The following is a 20,609-nucleotide window of genomic DNA, read 5'->3' on the forward strand; positions in this document are numbered from 1 at the left end:
AAAAAAAAAAAAAAAAAAAAAAAAAAAAAAAAAAAAAAAAAAAAAAAAAAAAAAAAAAAAATCAAGCAAATTGAGTTTCTTCAAAACCATGCATTATTTGGTGAGCAGAAGGAAGCAGCGGAATTTCACCCAATTCTTCAATAAACCCTTCGAACCCAACGACGTCGTTCCACAACCCAACCACGTCGCTCAACGCCTCTTCTTCTTCTTCTTCTTCTTCCTCCTCCTCCTCCTCCTCCTCCTCCTCCTCCTCTTCCCGATCTTCCGTCTTCACTCTCCGACACTCCCCGCCGCCCATCTCCGACTTCCGATGATCAAACGCCGTCACAATATCCGCCACTGCTACCGGAGGAATTTGAGGCGGAACAATCTTCTCCTCCGCCGTCGCCGGCTTTCCAGTCAATCTCTGAACGAGCTCGCGGAAATTAGCGACGTCGGTTTTAATAATCTCCGGTGCAAAGATGTGAATGATACGAATCTTCGGTTTGGGCTTGGAAATTGCGTGTGAAGCTGTGTGCACCGCCATCGCCGCCGGGCGCGCCGAGTTCTGCAACAGAGTCCGTTTCTTCATAATCGCCTCCATTTACAGATAAAAATCGAAGCTATAATAATGAATTTTGTTTTTTGTTGGGAGAGAATCTGATCTGAAAAAAGGTTGAGAGAGAATGCGTTCGGTTGAACAGAAATTAAGAGAGAGAGAACCGGAATTTATAGAGAGAGAAAACAGTGAAAAAGGGAGACAAGGGGTATAAGTGGTATTTCACAATCAATTTCTGAAATTTTTTCAAAATATGTTAAAAAACATTTATAAAACACGAACAAATTTATAAATTTTAAAAAATAAGATACACCAAAATAATATTTAAATTAAAAATCTTTTAAAATTGAAATAATATTGTGAATGGTAATTTATTGCTTAATTACTAATTAATGGATAAGATTAATGATTAATCACATGGATGTTTCATACATACTTAAAAATTAATTTTAAAAAATTAATAATTAATAATTTTTTCTATTAAAAAACTAATGATAATGATTGAATTAATTGGAATCTTAGAAGACTATAATTAAAAATTATATTTTAAAAAAACTCAAATCAATTGAGAATTTTCAGCCAATTAGTAATTATATTCCAAAAAAAATGTTAATTTTATTTATTTATAACAATTATTATTATTTTATAGATTTTTTTTTTTTTGCACGCGTTTCTCTTTCTATATATATCAATACTTTTGTCGATATTAACAGTTGAAATAAAAATTAAAAAACTATATAATATAATCGCAAATGGAGTAAACGTGATATTATACACTTATAGAAAGTCGTCTTTGGCAAGAGGCATATTTTTTTTTCGTCAAGGGACAAATTTAATAAAATATTAATAAATCGTTATTAATATGTCAATACCATTAAATCCTAGTTGAACTCGAAAAAAAATCTTAATCGTCCCTTTTATTAATACATCTGGCTAACATCGATGACAATATCATGAATCATACGGTAAGACAAAAGCAAAATTTGAATGTATTTTTATTATTTTTTTTTCAGAGATAAATAAAAATTTAATATCTTAAAATTAGAATATAATTGTTGGTTATATTTTTAATTTAAGCTCGTACTTTTAAAATAATATATATTAAAGTCTCTATATTTAATCTTTATATTTTTTAAATGTCAGATAATGTCCCTATACTATTTTCAAAAGTGAATTATTTATTTATTTTATTATTATTATTTCTATATCACAATATTAAACGTAATAAAATTCTTGAAATAAAAAGGTTTGTGCATATAAAATTTGTGTAAAAAATTTATAACCAGTTACTTTTTAAAAGTAGACAAGGACCTAAATGAAAATTAAAAGAATAAAGGGGCTAAAATGGTAAATTAGCCAATTTTAATTATTATTTTTTAAACAATAAAAGGTTAGTGATATTCCACTTCTGTATATGTTATTGTTTAGTATGGTAGTTTTTTTTTTTCTTTTTTCCTTTATTTTTAAAAATTCATTATTATTATTATTATTATTATTATTTAATTATTAGGAAAGAATCCGCGTAAAGAAGTTGGTAAAGGGGCGTTTAAGTAAATTTATATATTATATATATAAATGAACAAAAATAGAGAATGTGACTTGGCCTCCATAAACCAAATTGGAAACCGTATCTCTCTCTACAATATCCCAATAATATATTATTCAAATCTCCTCCTTTTTTTTATTCCTATTTTACCCTTTTTAAACCGATTTAATTACCATTTATATACTATTGATCTCGGAATAATAATAATATTATTAAAATTATCTTATTCTTTATTTAAAATTATAGAAACCAAAAATTAAAACCTAAGCTTCAAATTAATTTATTTTTTAAATATAGAAACCATATTGGTTATTTAACCATTTTCCATTTTAAAGTTTATATATAAATGAATTAAAAAATATATTCTCGGTATAGATTCTATATTATAATTAAATCACTAAAATAAAATATATTTTAGAGAGAGAGAAGAGAATAATTAAAAAAAGAAAAACAAAAACAATTAGAGAATTTGTTTTTTATTTTATTTAAAAATAAATAAATTTTACAACTGTACTTTGAGAGCCGGCTACGGCCAGAGAAGTTGAAGGAGAGGGGAGGGTCCTCCGTGTGAGGAGGTTGAAACCGTCGGATCCGCACGTGAAAGTGACGGTGAGGATCAGAGATGACGTGGGGTTCTGACACGTCATCAGAGAGAGAGAGCACACGAGTCTCGTGCGAATGTGGGCCGGGCCTGAGTCCGAATCGTAACGGCCATGACCGAAACGTGGGTGTCCCCTTGGCGGAAACCATGCCCAATGCCCTCTCCTGACGTGGCGCCCTACCTACTCTCTACTCTCTACTATCGACTCTTCTCTACTCTCGGTCTACGCGTCTGTGCTTCACGCGATATTCCCTTATCTGCCTTGCTGGCTTCTCCCCCCACTTGCCATTTTTTCTTTCTTTTCTCCACCAATGAGTCAACTACACGATGACAAAGAACAATCAATTATAATAAATTTATTATAATTATAATTTAAAAAATGAGTAGATAAAAAGAAATTAAAAATATATATATATATATATAGTGTATTCCTTACTTATAAAATCATGATAATTCCTTTAATTTGTCAATGTGGGACGAACGTGTCGACCTACTCTCCCAATAATTCTCAACAAATTCAACATGAAACAAAGAGGCGCCCTTCCTTAACCGAGAACAAAGGGTCGTTTTTATATTCAAAACAATTCCCGTTTTTTTTTCTTGTCTTTCCCACATGCTCCTCCACTTTCTTATAGTCTCAACATATACTCATAAATTGATTCGAGCGAGGAATCGTCATCCTAATATCCAATAAAATAACTAAATAATTTTGTGGAAATGACAATTGAAGACAGAGAAGACTTCATCGTACCCACTCTGTAGATATCTCTACGTATTTCAACTAATATCCAAAATCAATCGATTACCGACTCAAAATTCCGTGGAAGGGTTATCCAAATTAAATCACACATAAAGCTAGTTTGGTTGACCAAGGTTTTAATTAATATTTGTAATATAATACGGTAAACATATGATTAAGGGTTAACACAAGTTGATATAAAAAGAAGACTTTGACATTTGAAGTCAATATCTTTATGATTAAACCACCCCCAAGACTAACAAAATTAAATTCATTAATTAATGAAAAATGGTTTCTATTGGTCAATTGAAAACCTAAGATAAAATTATTGAGCTAATCAATTCATTAATTTCATTAATTTAATCCCATCCCCTGTCGACCAAATAAAAATTATATATAAATTTGATATAAAATATGAAACATAAATTTGTCGGAAGACATGTTTAAAACCCATGTGGGCTCAATTTAAGGAGATCGGCCCAAACACTGTTTTAAGGCTTCTGGGCCTGCAATGCTTTAGGCCCACATAATTCACAAAATTTTAAATAAAAATAAGAAGAAAAAAAACTGCAAAAATAGATATTGTTTTTTCAATATAATGATCCGTCACATCTCAAAATAGATATAATTTTGTCAAATTTATGCATAATTTGTGGATATAAAAAAATATATTATTTTCAAATTAATGCAATCATGAAAAGAGTAATGAATGCTAAGAAGACAAAAGGACGGATTGGTCGGAAGTATTGGAAGTCATTTTCTAAAGCATTTGTGGTTTTCTTTATTCCCTTTATGTATATGATCCTCTTTTGTCCGAGTCTCTTTTTTTTTTTCATCTTTATGCTGTTATGTTATATTCGTCTATGGCGTGCTTTAGCTATTAAACTATATTTGCATTGTGATGTTCCTTAGCTTCCGAACTATGTTCGCGTTGTGACGTGCGTTAGCTACTGAACTATGCTTGCGTTGCGACGTACTTTAGCTACTGAACTATGCAGGCATTGCGACGTGCTTTAGCTACTGAACTGTGTTCGCATTATGACGTGCTAGTTCATACTAGGTACTGAATTATGACATGCTTTAGCTACTGAATTACGTTGGATCAGGAGTCTATAGACATGATAAGACACATGTAGTCTTACAAAACACAACCACATGCATTTATATGTTATAGGAAGGTTCATCGTTGAGCATTACCTAGTAGTTTATTGTAGTAATCTAGAACCGAACAGACAGTACAAAGCAAACCAACCAAGAAAGCTCGACTGACCTAACGCAGAAAGGGTTGGCAGTTTGGCAGCGGTAAACTTAATTACGCATAACAGAAGCTAACATCCATAACGAAGTACAAAACGAACAGATTTTTCTAAAGTGTAGCAGAACCAGGACGGAGAAAAGGTCTTCTTCTTCTTCCACGAACAATTTAAAACTTGTTATTGTACCAGAAAACGCCTTTAGTCTTCTCACCTTCATCAGGCTCCACGTAAATGCATTCCTTTGCCTCTCTCCACATTGCCTTCACGAATGGAGTCCCATCAAAGTGATAGTACTCACCCAAGATTGGCTTGATTGCCTTGGTTGCTTCCATGGCATGGTAATGTGGCATTGTGGACACCAAATGATGGGCCACATGAGTGTCGGTTATGTTATGGAACACCTTGTTCAAGATGCCATAGTCTCTGTCCACTGTTGCCAAAGCGCCTCTCAGCCAGTCCCATTCTGATGAATCGTAGTGGGGCAATGCGGGGTGAGTGTGCTGAAGGTATGTGATTAGGACAAGGAAGCCGTTTACAATTAGCAGTGGCACTCCGTAAACACAGACCACCCACGCAAGGCCTTTGGCCAGAACAAGGCGGTACAGACCGTAGGAGACGGCAAGCAGCCCAGCATCCGAAATGAATATCTGCAACCGCTCACGGTCGGTGTAGATTGGGCCGTATGGGTCGTAGTGGCAGGCAAAACGGTCGTAGGGTCGACCAGAGACGTTGAAGGCCAAGTACAGAGGCCAGCCTAGGACCAGTGTGATGGTGAGGGTGAGGACTCGGCCGAGTGGGTTGTTGAGGTATGGGGAGTACCATTTGAGAGCGGATTTCTTTTTAGGGACAAAGACTTCATCTCGCTCAAGAGAACCGGTGTTGGAATGGTGTCTGCGGTGGCTGTACTTCCAAGAGAAGTAGGGGACCATGAGAAAAGAGTGGAGGATAAGGCCAACGGTGTCATCGAGCCATTGGTAATCACTGAAGGCATGGTGGCCACACTCGTGGGCAAGGACCCATACGCCAGTAAGGACGCAGCCTTGGGCGGCCCAGTACAAAGCCCAGGCTGGATAAAATAAGAGGCTAGGGAGGTTTTGGAAATAGGTGGTCGCAATGTAATAGAAGATGGACGCCAGGGTAAGGTCATAAACGACATAGGAGAATGAGCGGAGGACAGAACGATGAAAGCAATGTGGGGGAATGGCTTTTTTGAGCTCACCAAGAGTGAATGGGGGTTTCGCGGCTGGGACTCGTTTCACGTGGTCAGAATCTGACTTCTTGATGGAGGAAGGAGAGGACATTCGACCTCCAGCACCCATTTTTCAAGGATATCGTCCTGAAACAAGAAAAATAAGATGAGGGGATTGAAAAATAGTCTCATTAAACAGTTAACAGTTCCATAAATATACGAGCCAAAACACCAGGCTGTGGCACATTTATTGCTAAACAGATTCATAATACACAAATTCAATGCTAACCTAATAATTCAACGTACGCCTATCAGAAAATTGGGGTGGGGTGGGGGGGAACTTAAGGCAAGAGCTCACCAAGACGCTACGCCGCCTACTCGAGGCAGAAAGAGAAAAGATAAAATATAAATAGGCAAAGTCTGTGACGAAATATTTTCTGTAATTAAAAAGCACAAGTGGAATCCTCCAGTTTAAACTAGACAGCTTGGTAAGTTCATGAAGAACGCCTGGAAGAGCGCTAACAAGCTGTCACCATCACATTAACGTAGGACGAATGGCTGTATATTGTTGAATTTACAAACTAAATGACTACCAAACATTTAAAATGAAAAGAATAAAAGCAACTTATCATCCAACTAGATTAGATTGATATTGAGGTTTATTTAAAAAGACCAATTCCAGCTCTCTGATGCCGTAAGCGGAGGGATTATTCTATTTCCGGTCGTGGAGTTTCGAAGGGAACCCATGCACGTTGATTTCGACATTTTTAGACACCCATTTCTTTTTTCAAAGAAGCACAAAAAGTGAGAAACGTTTCAAACTGAAATGGAAAAGGTAAAGAAAAAGAGGTCTGGATTTATTAGCCATCTAGGAAATATCAGGACTGATGGGGACTTTTATAATTAAATAAACATTTCACTAAAAATGCGTTTGTTTAATCGTTTTTTCTTATGTTTACTTCAAAATTTATTAATCAAAACAATTTAAGTTCACCTAATCACATTATAAAACTAATTATAAAAAAGAATTCGTCAGAAAAGACGGTCAGATTGTTACACAACACACTGTAGGACAGTAGCTATTTTTCCCGTTCTTAGAACACAGAAAACAATGGTGAATGATACAGAAGCAAAAACCAAAACGGCGCCTACCCTAATTGACTCAAGAACAAAGATCGGGAAACCACAAATACACCTTTGTCACATGGACCCAGCTTCGTAACTGGAAGAGGCATTAGAATCATAAATGACAATAAATAAATAAAATATATATTTCTACAGGCACGGTTTCAAGGATATTTAATCGGGAAAGACATCTTCTTCTCTTTAAAAAAGCTCATCTGAAGTACAAAATGAGATGTCGCAGATCGACAAACCGATGAATAAATCTGTACAAAGAGGAAAAAACGAAACGAGTTTCCAGTTTTCCCAGAAATTGAAAAATCCTCAACACCACAAACTTAAATACACAACAGATTAGCCATTGCAGACAAACGCCAAATCCAGATACCCCCGATCGAAACTATGCAAAGCTAAATACCAAAGGACCAACTCTCATCAGTCATAAATCTCAGCGTCCTTTTCATCCCTGAACACAAACTCTGTGAGAGACTACAAAACTAACTATCTAAGCACAGCAGACACTATAATCTCTGTTCAGTGTAAAATCAAAACCATACGACACCTCAATGAACAATAATCTAAATCTTAACCCAGATCTACGCATTAGAACGCACATTCATGGAAAAACAATCAAAGAAACCTACAAAAACGTCACTCACATTGACAGAAAACAAAATGGCAAGGGGAACAATACCTGAAAGAGAGGAAGAAGAAGAGGACCGAAGTTTCAGAGAGCCTCGCACTCTCCGCTCTCACAATCTCTCTCTCTCTCTCTAGAGAACTTTGGCGCCGCCTTCAAATAGCCGGCAGGAAGCCTTATTTCTTTTATTATCTCTCTGAATTCCTTGGAGGCACTTCCGGGGAAAATGAGCCACTGGTATTTAAGCAAAAAAATGGCACTATGTCTGTGGGCCCGGTCATTCCCAACTTGTGCTTACGTGTCGTCCTATCATTGGTTTCTTATCTTTCGTTGGCTATTTCGTCTCTGCCATTGCCTGTGAACGGAAATACCCAACGATCTCCACCGTCCAATTGGGAAGTGCCTTGCTCGTGACGGTTTGACGGTGAAGATTGTATCTGGGGGATCGAAAATATCTCACGGCTCGAATTTTACGCCATGTGAATTTTCTTTTCTTTTTTCTTTTTTCGAATATTTTAAAAGAATTTAAAATTTAGTTAAAAGAATTAAATTAAAAAAATTAAATATCTCTCCACATTTGGGAGTAATAAATAACTTGACAAAATATTGCCTGAAATTCCATTATTTATCCCAACATTTTTTTAAATATTTCCGACACAAATTTGACTTGAGACCTTCTATTTAATTAAATTTCAATACGTTAAATTAAATTAATTTATTATTTAAAATTTAGGCAACCCGATTTCACTCAAATCCAAACTCATTTCCAAAACAAACCTTATATGTCCACTTTAAATGAATTTGTCATCTCTATGTAGTAACTTTTTTTTTTAAATTATTGTTATTATCTTGTTTTGTCTCAAACATGTATTTTTATTTTTTTAGATAAATATAAAAAATTCACGAGGTATTAATTAATGAATAAATAAATAAAACGGATTAAATAGGGAGGCATATATTAAATTAAGTGTAAACGCACTTAATTACGGGGACAAGTAATTGAAGTTAACCAAAAACTCGAACCCAACCGGTTCGAGTTGGGTTATTCAGACCATGAACCAATAGGTGGAGCATTCCCTGATCCCAATTGCCACACATCTCTCAAATCCACCTGGCCATGCGCGCTACACGTGGCGTCTTGATTGTGACACGTGCCGCGAAGCATAGAGCTCCCCAACTCTATTTAAGAGTAGCAGTTATCCCCGTTTCTCGGAACGGCGTTATTTTGTACGGAAAATATTGGAGGTCAAAAAAACGTCAATAATAATAAAGTAATGCAGTCGGGAAGAAGCGCGGCGGAGTCGGTGAAGGAATCGGCCGCCAACGTCGGCGCCGCTGCAAAAGCTGGCATGGAAAACACCGAAGCCACCGCTCAATAAAAGGTTTACAAATGTTTATTTTTCTTGCTTTTTTTTTTTTTGGAAATTATTTATTGCTTTTTCATTTTATTTTAATTCGAGAAAAAAATAGATTTGGTTGTTAGATAAAATGTTTATTTATTTTTTTTCATTTATTGAAGGTACCGCGTAGGGTAATAAATGACAAATGTCTTAAAAAAAATCAAGAAAAACATGTGCTATAGATGTGGATATTATTATTATTATTTCTCCATATAAAATTATTTTATTGTTTGTTGATGAATTCTTGATACGTGGCATCGTGACGGTTGAGCCACGTGGTTGGGTACAGGTCATTTAAACTGTAGATTAAAGATATTTGACTTTTGTATTTGGTAAATTAAAGAATAAATAGATTATTAGAGGATAATAACTTAGGAACATTAATAAGTATTGCATTTCCACGCACGCGTGTGGCAGGTGGACAGAATACAGGCGCAGAATCCAGTGGAGGAGGACGTGGCTAGGGAAAGGAAAGAGCAGAGGATTCACGACGCTGAGCTGGACAAGTAGCAGGCACGTGCAGAACACGCGGCCGGGAGGCAGGCTGCTACAAGGCTCGGGGGTTCAACCGCTAGAACCGGAACCGGAACCCACATCTATGACCCGACCGAGGGCGGCCCTAATCACTGAGCCGGGTAGCGTGAAAGTCGGGTGACGGTTTTTGGTTTTTCTTTTCTGTTGTACGTTGTATAATTAATATTAGGTCGGTGTATTATTGTATGAAATAAATAATAAATAATAGATAATAGTTTTGACAATAGCCACGCTATTTATAGGCAATGTCTAGGGGTAGTTTTTTTTTTTTTTTTTTTTTTTTATTCTGTTACCTCCTATTAATTTCGATCTACAATAATTTTATTTATTCATTATCTGGGACAGGTGTCCATTTATGATTCAGAAGAAGATGAAAATGGATGGCGGCGGCGGCGCCGCAAGAAGGGTTGGATGAGAAGAATAGGGTTTGTTTTTTCAAATTATTATTATTAATTAGTTTTTTAAAAATTATCACATCTTGACTTATTTAACAGATTTAGTTAATTTAGGAACAAAAATCAGCAAATATTAGTAGCAATATATATATTTTTAATTATTTTTTTATATATAATTAAATCCATAACAAAAAATACTTTTATATTAAGTTTAGAAGAAGATGGTTTTAAATGGAATTGACACGACATGACACGACATGTAAACCTAATGGCAAAATGTGAAGCATGCAAGGAAATCAGGTAAAGGGAGGAAAGGATGGGACCAACAAAAATGTAGTCGACTTCTCTAAACCATAAAAACTGTCAATTTCCACTCGGTTGCATTGCCCTCTTGATACATAATTCAAGAACAGAGACACACAACTCCATCTTTCTAATCTAATAATACAAGAAAAATGGATTTCTTCACGCACCAGATTTGCGCAGCTCGGCAGAACCATGGGCAAAGTGGCATCTCTCTCCAAATGTGCAAGACCCTTTCCCAAAATTATCACAAAGTTTTGTCTTATAATTGCTACCTGCCGGAGCAGCCGGGCCGCCTGTTGCTCTGGTAGCTGCTTTTGGAGGGCCTGCCATTGAAACCGTCGCGATTAGCTCCCTCACCATTGCACTTGCTTCCTTAATCTGATCAAATGTCCCCTCAAGTTCAATGTTTCTGAGGTTGGGATCTGATTCATGGTCCCTGATCGAAAGTTTGGCGCCTGTTTGACGACAAATCTGTTTGGAATTAACACCACCCTTCCCTATAATGGCTCCAGCAAGGGAAGCATCAACACTGATCTTTGCCGTGGCTGAGGCACCAAAGCTGGCTGCGGGGCCTGCTGGAGCTGCGCTCATCCTACTAGGTAAACGGCTTGGAAAGTATCCTGTGGCCCGAGGATCTTCGTGAGATGGAGCTGAAGGCCTTCCAAGTTCCCATTCTCCGTGAGCAAAATGACACTTGTCACCAAATTTGCAGCCTTCAGCAGAGTTATACTTGTTGCACATACGAGTTTTAACATCCTGTGTGGTTGAGCCATTGGACATTGGATGGGGCGCTGCTATACTTCTAGGTGCTGGAGGAGCAGGTTCTAGGTTCATCATTTGCGCGACAGCATTGTAACCGCCAGGAACATAATGCAGGAAATGGCATCCTTCACCAAATTGGCAGCCCGTAGTGCTGAAACCACAATGGAAAATATCAGAATGAAAGGCATGAACATTGAAAACATTGATCTTCTCCACATATATAAGATGTCAGAACTGATTTCATGCTTTGCAAATTGATAGCCTTCGTCATCAATTACACAAAATAATGCAAATGAGAGGTCTACAAAACACATTTCCAAGGTTTAGCTTCACATTCAAAATAAATCTACTCGATCAAAAAAGGACAGAAATTTCTTCAAGTCCATCCACATCAAATCAAAGACACTAAGAAAGAAACACAAATGATATGCAAACAGAGATACTGAAATATCACAAGCTGGGTTTATCAAGAATAATTTAGATAAGAGAGAAGAAATTCAATGTCTCGTACACGGTTTGAGAAACTGATTCCAATAAATTTGAGAGGATACACACATATAGGTACAATTAAAAAGTGCCACTCTAGATGTTTTAGTAATCAACACCTCCCAAAGCACTATCCATAACACTCTTAACATAAATATCACGACGTAAATCCTGCTAACCAAGTACTTGTGACGACATCTCGACATAGACTTACCAAAAAGATGTACAAGAAAAATTGTACTAATCCAGCATAAGCTGAAGAAACTATCATCATTTCTCACAGTTCACGTAGAAAATACCATCACAGAACCATACTCTAGAAAGTAGTTAAATCTTTATTGCTTAAATAGATAATTCGTTAATAGTTAGACAGGACCATAGATTTAATCTGTATGCAATTTGCCTATTTCATGAGCAAGATTATTGAACTGGGTCTTGTAAAATGAAAATTACTAACAAAAATTTATAAAGATTCAGAAAAGGATAAGATAAGTTTCCAAGTAATTATTTAGATGAGTGAAGATTTGAACCTGTAAAATTTGGTGCATGGCTTTGATTTGCTTGCTACACCAGTTGATAAGTACTCCATTTCTGTTACAAAAAATTTATTACGGTTTTCTCAGTCCCTTATCCTAGATTCTAATGTAATGACTCTAAAATGTCAAACAGTTAATGAACTCTTAACCAAGGATTAACTTCTTAAGATTTAATATGCTCATATAAGATTTTGATGTCTCTATATAGACATAATCAGGTGACCTCAATCAGGTGGGGTGTCTTCCAAAGTTATACAAACTTCTTCAGTTAGGCATTTAAATGTTCGTCAATGTTAAAAAAAAAAAAAAAAAAAAAAAAAAAAAAAAAAAAAAAAAAAAAAAAANCAGAAATGACAAAATAAGCGAAATTCAAATGTCCGCCATCGATTTCCTAGTACTCAAATTCGAACCTAAACTTGAACAGACTGCCATCTCCACGATACATAAATTTTCACGGAAACAACACAACGTAATACGAATTTCAAAAAGTACTCGAAAGGCGAAGTAAACGAGCAAGGAAAGGAGGAACAAACCTTGCTTGGACTTTTTGAAGCCGCCATTGGCATTTAAACCAACTTCGGGCTTCCCTCTCTTGCGGTAATCCATTGCTAACAAAGCCTGATCGAGATCCACCACAAACCGAACGAACTCGAAAAGAAAAACCAAAGAATACAACTAGAACAATAAGATTAAAGACCTAAAGGCTACAAANAACGAAAAAAGTGGTCGTAAACCCTAACTCCAACTCTATACAGAGGGAAGGGTTTTGGAACATGGAGGGAGAGTTGGATCGTTACGGTGGGAAAATATTAGGCTGCAAAATTGGAATTGAAATTAATGCCACGTAATTTATTATTTATCATTATTTAATTAATTTTTTTTATTTAAATTAATTGCCATGTGTCACCATTGCACTCTTGCGATAGCTGGACAGCTATTGTTTCATATCGGTTCTGATCTAACGGATTCGCACTTCGCGAACAATACGGACGTGTACTCGACCCTTGAATCACGTTTGAGATAAATGTTTTAGAAAACGGTAACGAAAAAATACGTTGAATACAGTTTCAAATAAATAAATATTATAAGCTAAAAGCGAGTAGATAGCAACAACAACTTTGATAGTATAAAACTCGAGTAAGAATAATTGACGACTAATCACATCTCGTATGGATCGCTTTAGGGTATTTTAACCGTGTAGATATGATTTTGGTAACGGGTCGTTAACGGTGGTGGATTTGAAGATTAAAAACGACATGTCGACCAACCGTGAAGGATCGGTTCCAAATAAAACATCGACATTTCCTCTCTCTTTCCCCAATCGCTCTCTCCTTCAACATTGGTTAAGTTTTCATCGTGATTTCTGTTTAATTAGGCGCACAATTTCAATCTACAACCATGGTTTTTGGGTTTGGATCTTCAGGCGTTTTCATGGTCGCTTCATCGGTTATCGCTAATCAGCTGCCGCGATCCATATGAGAGGCATGGCGGCAATATCATCCCGTTAGTCTCTCGTTTTGTGGTCTGTTATTCCACCACGATTAGATGTCTCTTCACGGAAGTCTCCCCTGGAAAATTTCCGCCATTCGCGTTTTTGGTTGGTAGGTTAATTTGCAGGTTTGTTTCCCCATTTTCGTGAATCTTTTGGTGGGTGTTTGTATGTCTTGAATATTGATTTTGCCCCTTCAACTGGATTTGAGTGGTCTTTGACTTGATGGTAGCTCGATATGGTACCTCCTCCTGTTTTTCTATGCCTTATCGTTGTGTTCTCTAGTGTCGGCTCCGATCGGCGGTAATCGTTTGTTGTTTTGGTACTCCAGCTTTTGGATTTGGGTGTGTTCTATTCGATATGAACTTGATTTCTTTGACTTTCTTGAATTGACTGAGATCATATTCATATTCAATCTTTTGTTGTAATTACAATTCTTGAAGTATTGCTATCTATTGGCTGTGTACTCTGCGGGATTCTCCAAATCTTCCATATTTTAATGATCTGCCAGATTGGAGTATGATACTTCCTTATCATAGTAATGGGGAACTGAAGAACAAAATGGCAATGGAGGGGTATCAAGGTGTAGGTGGAGGAGGATTGATCTTCTGTTGGTATATTCATAAACAATGTTTTTGGTTTATGAAATACTTGAGTCTCAGTTCATTAGAGTTGGGAAGAACACCCCTCTTTGATGAAAATAGAGGTATAATTTTCTAGGATTTGAATTCTTTCATGGTGTTATCTGTTCCTAGGTTCCCCCCTATGCTTTTCAATTGAGTTCTGGATTCTACGAGTCCGTTGAAGAGTCGTTCGGACGGTGATCTCTCCTCCGTTAGTAGAGACAACTTTTCTCGGAATCTGGATTTACATTTCGAATCGGAATCTAGGACTTTTTGTCTTTGGATTATTGGATTAATGTGACAACTTTCTTGGAATCTAGACTTACATTTCAAATTGGAGACTAGGATTTGTGTTTGGATTATTGGATTAATGTTCTGTTAGCTATTGTGTTCGATGTTCTCTTGCTACAAGTTAGAAGACTGGTTGAATTTTGACTGTAATTAAGCAGCTGGTTAGGAGCTGCTTTTTTTATGTCAGTTTTCTATTTCTAAGGACAAAACTAATGAACACATATTTGCTCTTATAGTTCGTATGAATAGTTTTCCTGATATATTGTTATTGTTCACTTGCCCCTTTCATTCTCGTTTATCGGTTCCAATTTTGGAGGAGGGAGGGTATGGCTGACACATTAGCAAAAGACATTGGATGGAAACCTTAGAAAAGGGGGTGTCATGATCTGAATTCCGAGTATGTTAGTGTAACAGTTCAAGCCCACTCCCAGTAGATATTGTCCACTTTTGCCTGTTATATATCACCATCAGTCTCACAGTTTTAAAATGCGTCTACTAGGGAGAGGTGGACACCCTTTTATAAGGAATGTTTCGTTCCCCTCTCCAACCGATGTAGGATCTCACAATCCACCCCTTTAGGGCCCAGCGTCCTCGCTGGCACATTGATCGGTGTCTTGACTCTGATACCATTTGTAACCATTCAAATCCACCGCTAGCAGATATTGTCTACTTTGGCATGTTACGTATTGTTATCAACCTCACGGTTTTAAAATGCGTCTATTAGAGAGAGCTTTCCACCCTCTTACAAGGAATGCTTCGTTCCCCTCTCTAACCGATGTGGGATCTCACAGTTAGCGGGTTGTTCTTAATCCTATTAACTTATTCACTTTTCTGCAATTTTGAATCATTAGAAGCGTTTCCTAGAGTTGCAAGATTCAATGTTCTTGTTTGATTTGCTCTAATTATCATATTGAATTTGATCTAGATGGAAAACCCACGATCCCTGATATGTTTTGAGTTGCATATATACAAGGGCAACTCAAATTCTTTGCCTAACCCAATTCATTTCCCCACACTTCAAATTATTTTACTGATTCATTTTACTTTGGCCTGCAGTTTCGCTGGATTGACGAACACAAATATTGACACACCAGCAAAAGAGAATTGGAAAGAATTCAGAGTAATGTAGCCGGAAATGAAGCCATTAATGCACAATTACAAGCTACAGAGTGCTAAATCTTCACTATGTTGTTTACTCTATCCCATCTAGTGCCATAGATATCTACAAGAACAGGCAATCCCTATATCTATAAGAACAGGCAATCCCTCCCCTTCACTGGAAGAGAAAAACCATTAAAAAAAAAACAAAAGAATTTGATCCACTAACATAGGATAATTTTTTTGGTACAATTCTGTACAGATTTGGCACTGGCACTTGGTAGCTCAAGTATCGTTGTTTTTGTCAACTAATTGATCATGCACGTTTGGCTGCTTCCCTTTCTGCTATGCATTAAAACAAAGACGATTAGATATAAACATCCATATGGCTGAATTCAACAATTGGTAAACGAATCATCTCCAGTTTCTCTAATTTGGTAGAATCATGAATACAAAACAGAGGAAAATATTAAACGAATTTGCTCGAGTCCCTGTCGTGCTGTAATCCGAGTTTCGTTTATCTCTATTTGTTTCTTCCACAAGAACGTTTAAAATTTGATATCAGTATGTGAAAAAAAAAGAGGAAATTCCTGATATTATTTTGTAGAAGAGGGGAAATACACACGGGCATTAAGAAAAATCCTCATACAAACACATTTGAATGATTATTTTCTAACAAAAGAGGAAGAAGAAATGAGATATACAACAGAATGTAGAGATACTGACATCATGTACACATATATTTATTACCACTTTCACCATCAGATGTATACGCCAATCTAGAAATTGCATCCACAAGTGCCATCTCTTGATCCTGCACGTCGAATACAAAACACGATTTACCAGAGAAAAAGGGAATGGGAAAAGCATGATAAGAACCATACTTTAAGCACTTTCTTTGCCTTTTCGAGCTCCACGGGATCGGGATTACTTGAGTTGAAAACTTTCTCGACCTGTCGGTGTTCAAAATCACCAAATGGATATCACTGTTTGAGTTTTTATCCAATCTATTTCCAATACATATACACATACCTCCTTTACTAATACCTCTGTATTAAGTAATTCAATATCATCCATCACTTTCTTTCCAACACTATTTTGTGATGGAGAAATTTCCTTTCTGTATTGGCTCATTGAGCGTCCTCTCCCCCTACCAGCACCAGGAGCAAAACCACCCGAGCTTTGTGTTCTTCTAAACACACGGCCACTATGGCCTCCTCGATGAGTCATTCTTAGATCCTCCCTATCCCATTGAATATCCTCGGGCGGGATCTGCAGTTATCAGGAGATTTCAGTCGCTGCACACGATTGGACTTCACAACCCAACCACACCAAAATGTCACCATCATGCAATCTTTATGCCAACAACAAAAAATCCTTAGCAGCCACCAAGCTTCTACAAATTATATAAAAGATTCCAAGAACTCAAGCAAATGACTACGGGAAGGAGAGAATTCTATATATTTTAATCTATCAGCACCAGAATTCTATATGTTTTTCAAGAACTCGACAACACATCCTTGGCAGCGACCAACATGTTTCATGGTTCATGCACCCAATACACTTCCTGAATACTAACACTGTCTAAAAATGACAGAAAATGGCATTAATTTTCAAAAGAATGTACTGAATCTCATTGATTCTTGTGCATTTCCTAAATTTGTCAACATATTCTATAACTGTCACCCCATAGACCCTAACAACCCGAAGGATTCAGAGAAGTACTTCGGCACAAAAAAGAAAGCAATACTCAAACATACCTCTTTAATATCAACGCATTCCCACGTCTCACGTGATGTGTTTGCATCATAAACCAGGACATGCTTGTCCTGAAGAAAAAGGCATAAGAAAATATTGTTCCCGAAATGGTTCAAAAACGCTTGAAGCAATTTTTTGCAACTAAGACATGCCTTAACCGGATCGTAATTTCTTATGACAGCCTTGTAGAAGTTGTTGTCGTCGGGCCACCTGGTCCACACTTTCCTTCCAATGAAAGTCTCATCATATGTTGGAGCTTCAGCAGATCCGTTTGCCAGAAGAGCCCCAGAAGAACTACGATTATTTAACTGTCTGCTTCCAGCAGGAACCGAAGAAGAGTACTGCATTGGTTCCATATATGAAAAACCAGTCAATGATGTACTCTAATAAGATAAAAAAACGAAGAAACCTTAAATAATCAGAAAACTAGAGACAACCATGTTTCATATGTTGTTGCCAAAAAGGCCCTTTGATGCAACGAAAAAACATGGTTTAGAATGCAGAATCAACATATGGAAACCAGCAAGAGTAGTGATACCAATTTACTTGTTTTCTGCTTCTTACGGGATGCCGAAACAGTTGGACTAGGAACGACATCATGAACTGGCAGGGACGAACTGCAACTCATGTTTTGGTGCCCACCTGCCCGTCTCCACTCCCTTGTACCATCTCAAAACATAATACAATAGAGTTGAAGAAAGATACATCCGAAAATCGATTAAAATTCTATTGCTTGAGAAACATTCTAACCTAATCTCACGGATGATATCATCGGAATTAACGCTAGCGATCAACTCTCTGTGTTCATCATCTGAAACTCTCAATTCTTTCCTAAGCTCTGTTAGCAAGCTTTCTTTATCCTGTCAAACATAGATTATAAACCTCAGTTAACGCAGACCAATAAAGATCAAATATGCACTAGCAAACTTGAAAAGGACGAACACACCCAGGTAATGGCATCCCCTTGGGCTTTTAACGCACGCAGTACAGAGCTGTAAGCTTCTTTTTCGAGATGATGAATCCGGGTCTCCATATCATGCACTTTAGAATATGGAAAAGAACTCAAAACAGACGTCCCCCTTCCAGATATGTGACCTCCTCTAGAAACTCTGTTATGATGTGATGGTGGATGATCATCATCAGTACCTGCAGTTATCTCATATGCAGGATACATGATTCTAAACAATGTTATACATAGATTAACTCATCATTTCCCCCATTAACATGATAGAATTCTGATAACATCCTCCGGGTTCCTATAAACAATGATGAAATCCCCATCATGTATACTTTATGTAAGGAACAATTCAACCGAAAAGGGCATTGAAGGAACTCATAATCCAGAAAATCCTAAATCTTCATAGTCCTAAATGGAATAACTTACGCCCTCGAGAAAAGGGAACCGAAGAGACAATACCTTGGCTTGCCAATCAAGCAACAAAAGGTATCCACCATGATCGAGCACGATAGTCTAAAAATTTCTCGAATGAATGCAAAAACTAAACCTAAATAACGGAAAAGATAATACTCATAACTCAAAAACAAAGGATAAAACGCGATTAAACCTTCATTTGATGGAAGTGACCAAACCCCAATTTCCGTTAAAACACCAAAAAAACCGAAACCTATTTTCAAGCCCTCGACGAAAAATAAAGAGTCCCACCACGCGCAAAGAAAACCCGCCAAATTAAATTTGAAAGAACTCATATTCCAATACAACAAAATCCAAATCATTTCAACTTACCGCTACTGTCGCAGGCTTCATAGTCCATGATCAATGAAAAGAGCCTGGAAAGATTGGAAGAGGAAGAGCGCAGAAAATATTCAAAATGGATTATCGACAAAGAAGAAGCTGAGAACTGGATTAAACGCGGGAGAACGCGGGATCTTGATCAATAGATAAGAACTGCTAGAGTCAAGAATCAAAAGGGGAAATGGGTAAAAAAAACAAGAAAAGAAATCGATCAAAGAAGATAAAGAAAGATAAAACAGAGTTTGGAGGAAGAACTGAATGTTGACTGGCGCTTGATTATGTGTAGAAGAGAGGTGTCGTCTTCGTCCCCAATCAATACGAAAACCGCGTCTGCAAAAACAACGCGAAACGCCCCCAGAGCTCCAAACAACATTCAACAACAAAAATGCGTATGTAAAATACAAAATAAATTCAAATTTTTGGCTATATATAGTGCATTTCATTTAAAATAAATAATTTCAATAAAAAATTAAATTAAATCTCCGATCATTACATTATCCATATCATATATCTCTTATATATTGGAGTGTTGCAAAATTTGAGACTCTTAGCCCGATGAACGTTTTACATTTTTTTTATATTTTTTTTAGGTATTTTATGTCTTCAACTATGAGATTCCACATTTGTTGGAGTAAAACATTCTTTATAAGGATATGAAATCTCTCCTTAACAGACGCGTTTTAAAAATCGTGAGGCTGACATTGTTACGTAATAGGCCAAAACGGATAATATTTGTTAGCGGTGGGTTTGGGTTGTAATAATATCAGAGCTAAACACTGTATAGTGTGTTAGTCAGGATATTGGACCCCTAAAGAGGGTGGATTGTGAGATTCCACATCGGTTGGAGAGGCCGAGAACAAACCATTCCTTATAAGAGTATGAAAACCTCTCTTGAACGGGTCAATATCTGTTAGTAGTAGACTGACTTGGGCTGTTACATCAACTGAAGAGACAAAACCCATTAGATTATAAAAACATAATTATGAGGCTGACAACACGTTTTTTAAGGGGTGTGGAACCTCTCCCTAACAGACACGTTTTAAAAATCGTGAGGCTGACGACAATACGTAATGGGCCAAAACGGACAATATTTGTTAGTAGTGGACTACCAGAGCTAGACATTGGATGGTGTGTAAGTCAGGATATTGGACCCCTAAGGGGGATGAATGGTGAGATTCCACATCAGTAACAGAGGCCGAGAACGAAGCATTCCTTATAAGTATGTAGAAACCTCTCCCGTGATACTAATGACAATGCGTGATGGGTCAAAAACAATCAATATCTATTAGTAATAGACTGAGTTGAGCTGTTACATCAACGTCGAGAGAATCACCGTACGACAAAACCCACGTAATTATGTTTTGGGCAACGTTGGCCAAACAAAAAACCCTAGAAGAAGAATAAAAGCAATATCATATTGATATCTTTGGAAATAACAAGGCAATGGGAAAGAACATGTAATGGCACGTGCTTTGATTTGAATTTCACGTGGTGAGTCACATGAGAATATATATGTTTATATATTATTTGATAATTTAGTACTCAAT

General features: G+C 36.8%; 4 protein-coding genes and 2 long non-coding RNA genes across 9 annotated transcripts; 2 read left to right on the forward strand and 4 right to left on the reverse strand.

Moving 5' to 3' along the window:
- Positions 1–61: 61 nt before the first annotated feature.
- LOC111791679 (VQ motif-containing protein 25-like) lies at positions 62–583 on the reverse strand. The gene has a single exon (XM_023673125.1). It carries the CDS (start codon positions 581–583, stop codon positions 62–64), a length of 522 nt encoding a protein of 173 aa, XP_023528893.1.
- Positions 584–4,557: 3,974 nt separating this feature from the next.
- LOC111789928 (delta(12)-fatty-acid desaturase FAD2-like) lies at positions 4,558–7,841 on the reverse strand. Its single transcript, XM_023670655.1, has 2 exons — positions 7,686–7,841; positions 4,558–6,016 (listed from the first exon to the last, which is right to left on the reverse strand). Exon 2 carries the CDS (start codon positions 5,997–5,999, stop codon positions 4,848–4,850), a length of 1,152 nt encoding a protein of 383 aa, XP_023526423.1. The 5' UTR covers positions 6,000–6,016; positions 7,686–7,841; the 3' UTR covers positions 4,558–4,847.
- Positions 7,842–8,856: 1,015 nt separating this feature from the next.
- Positions 8,857–9,832, forward strand: LOC111789930. Its single transcript, XR_002814419.1, has 2 exons — positions 8,857–9,013; positions 9,449–9,832. It is a non-coding gene; the product is annotated as an uncharacterized LOC111789930 (long non-coding RNA).
- Positions 9,833–10,277: 445 nt separating this feature from the next.
- LOC111789929 (zinc finger CCCH domain-containing protein 14-like) lies at positions 10,278–12,768 on the reverse strand. The gene is made up of 3 exons (XM_023670656.1): positions 12,584–12,768; positions 12,045–12,105; positions 10,278–11,179 (listed from the first exon to the last, which is right to left on the reverse strand). Exons 1-3 carry the CDS (start codon positions 12,654–12,656, stop codon positions 10,426–10,428), a joined length of 888 nt encoding a protein of 295 aa, XP_023526424.1. The 5' UTR covers positions 12,657–12,768; the 3' UTR covers positions 10,278–10,425.
- Positions 12,769–13,332: 564 nt separating this feature from the next.
- Positions 13,333–15,859, forward strand: LOC111789932. The gene is made up of 2 exons (XR_002814420.1): positions 13,333–13,667; positions 15,510–15,859. It is a non-coding gene; the product is annotated as an uncharacterized LOC111789932 (long non-coding RNA).
- Positions 15,807–19,427, reverse strand: LOC111789931 (protein EMSY-LIKE 1-like). 4 transcript variants are annotated; one of them, XM_023670657.1, is made up of 11 exons: positions 19,318–19,427; positions 19,054–19,218; positions 18,256–18,455; positions 18,060–18,169; positions 17,848–17,968; positions 17,462–17,650; positions 17,312–17,380; positions 16,584–16,823; positions 16,436–16,504; positions 16,302–16,365; positions 15,823–15,896 (listed from the first exon to the last, which is right to left on the reverse strand). In XM_023670657.1, the coding sequence occupies exons 2-11, from the start codon at positions 19,079–19,081 to the stop codon at positions 15,868–15,870; spliced, it is 1,119 nt and encodes a 372-aa protein (XP_023526425.1). In that variant the 5' UTR covers positions 19,082–19,218; positions 19,318–19,427; the 3' UTR covers positions 15,823–15,867. The 4 variants fall into 4 exon arrangements, with proteins under 4 accessions (XP_023526426.1, XP_023526425.1, XP_023526428.1 ...); XM_023670658.1 differs by having other exon boundaries at positions 15,807–15,893; positions 19,054–19,427; XM_023670660.1 differs by having other exon boundaries at positions 18,256–18,418; positions 19,054–19,427.
- Between the last annotated feature and the right edge of the window lie 1,182 nt (positions 19,428–20,609).

Source organism: Cucurbita pepo, chromosome LG03, assembly GCF_002806865.2.
Source record: "Cucurbita pepo subsp. pepo cultivar mu-cu-16 chromosome LG03, ASM280686v2, whole genome shotgun sequence".
NCBI classification, from domain to species: domain Eukaryota; kingdom Viridiplantae; phylum Streptophyta; class Magnoliopsida; order Cucurbitales; family Cucurbitaceae; genus Cucurbita; species Cucurbita pepo.

Excerpts from the sequence above, each read along its gene's own strand:
- LOC111789931 (XM_023670657.1), bottom strand. The coding sequence starts at position 19,081 with ATGGACTATGAAGCCTGCGACAGTAGCG. Across the intron at positions 18,456-19,053 it reads TGAAGCCTGCGACAGTAGCG|GTACTGATGATGATCATCCA; the intron begins GTAAGTTGAAAT and ends AGATAACTGCAG. Across the intron at positions 15,897-16,301 it reads TACATCTGATGGTGAAAGTG|CAGAAAGGGAAGCAGCCAAA; the intron begins GTAATAAATATA and ends TTTAATGCATAG.
- LOC111789928 (XM_023670655.1), bottom strand. The coding sequence starts at position 5,999 with ATGGGTGCTGGAGGTCGAATGTCCTCTCCTTCCTCCATCAAGAAGTCA.
- LOC111789929 (XM_023670656.1), bottom strand. The coding sequence starts at position 12,656 with ATGGATTACCGCAAGAGAGGGAAGCCCGAAGTTGGTTTAAATGCCAAT. Across the intron at positions 12,106-12,583 it reads CTTCAAAAAGTCCAAGCAAG|AAATGGAGTACTTATCAACT; the intron begins GTTTGTTCCTCC and ends TTTTTGTAACAG. Across the intron at positions 11,180-12,044 it reads CCATGCACCAAATTTTACAG|CACTACGGGCTGCCAATTTG; the intron begins GTTCAAATCTTC and ends TTGTGGTTTCAG.
- LOC111791679 (XM_023673125.1), bottom strand. The coding sequence starts at position 583 with ATGGAGGCGATTATGAAGAAACGGACTCTGTTGCAGAACTCGGCGCGC.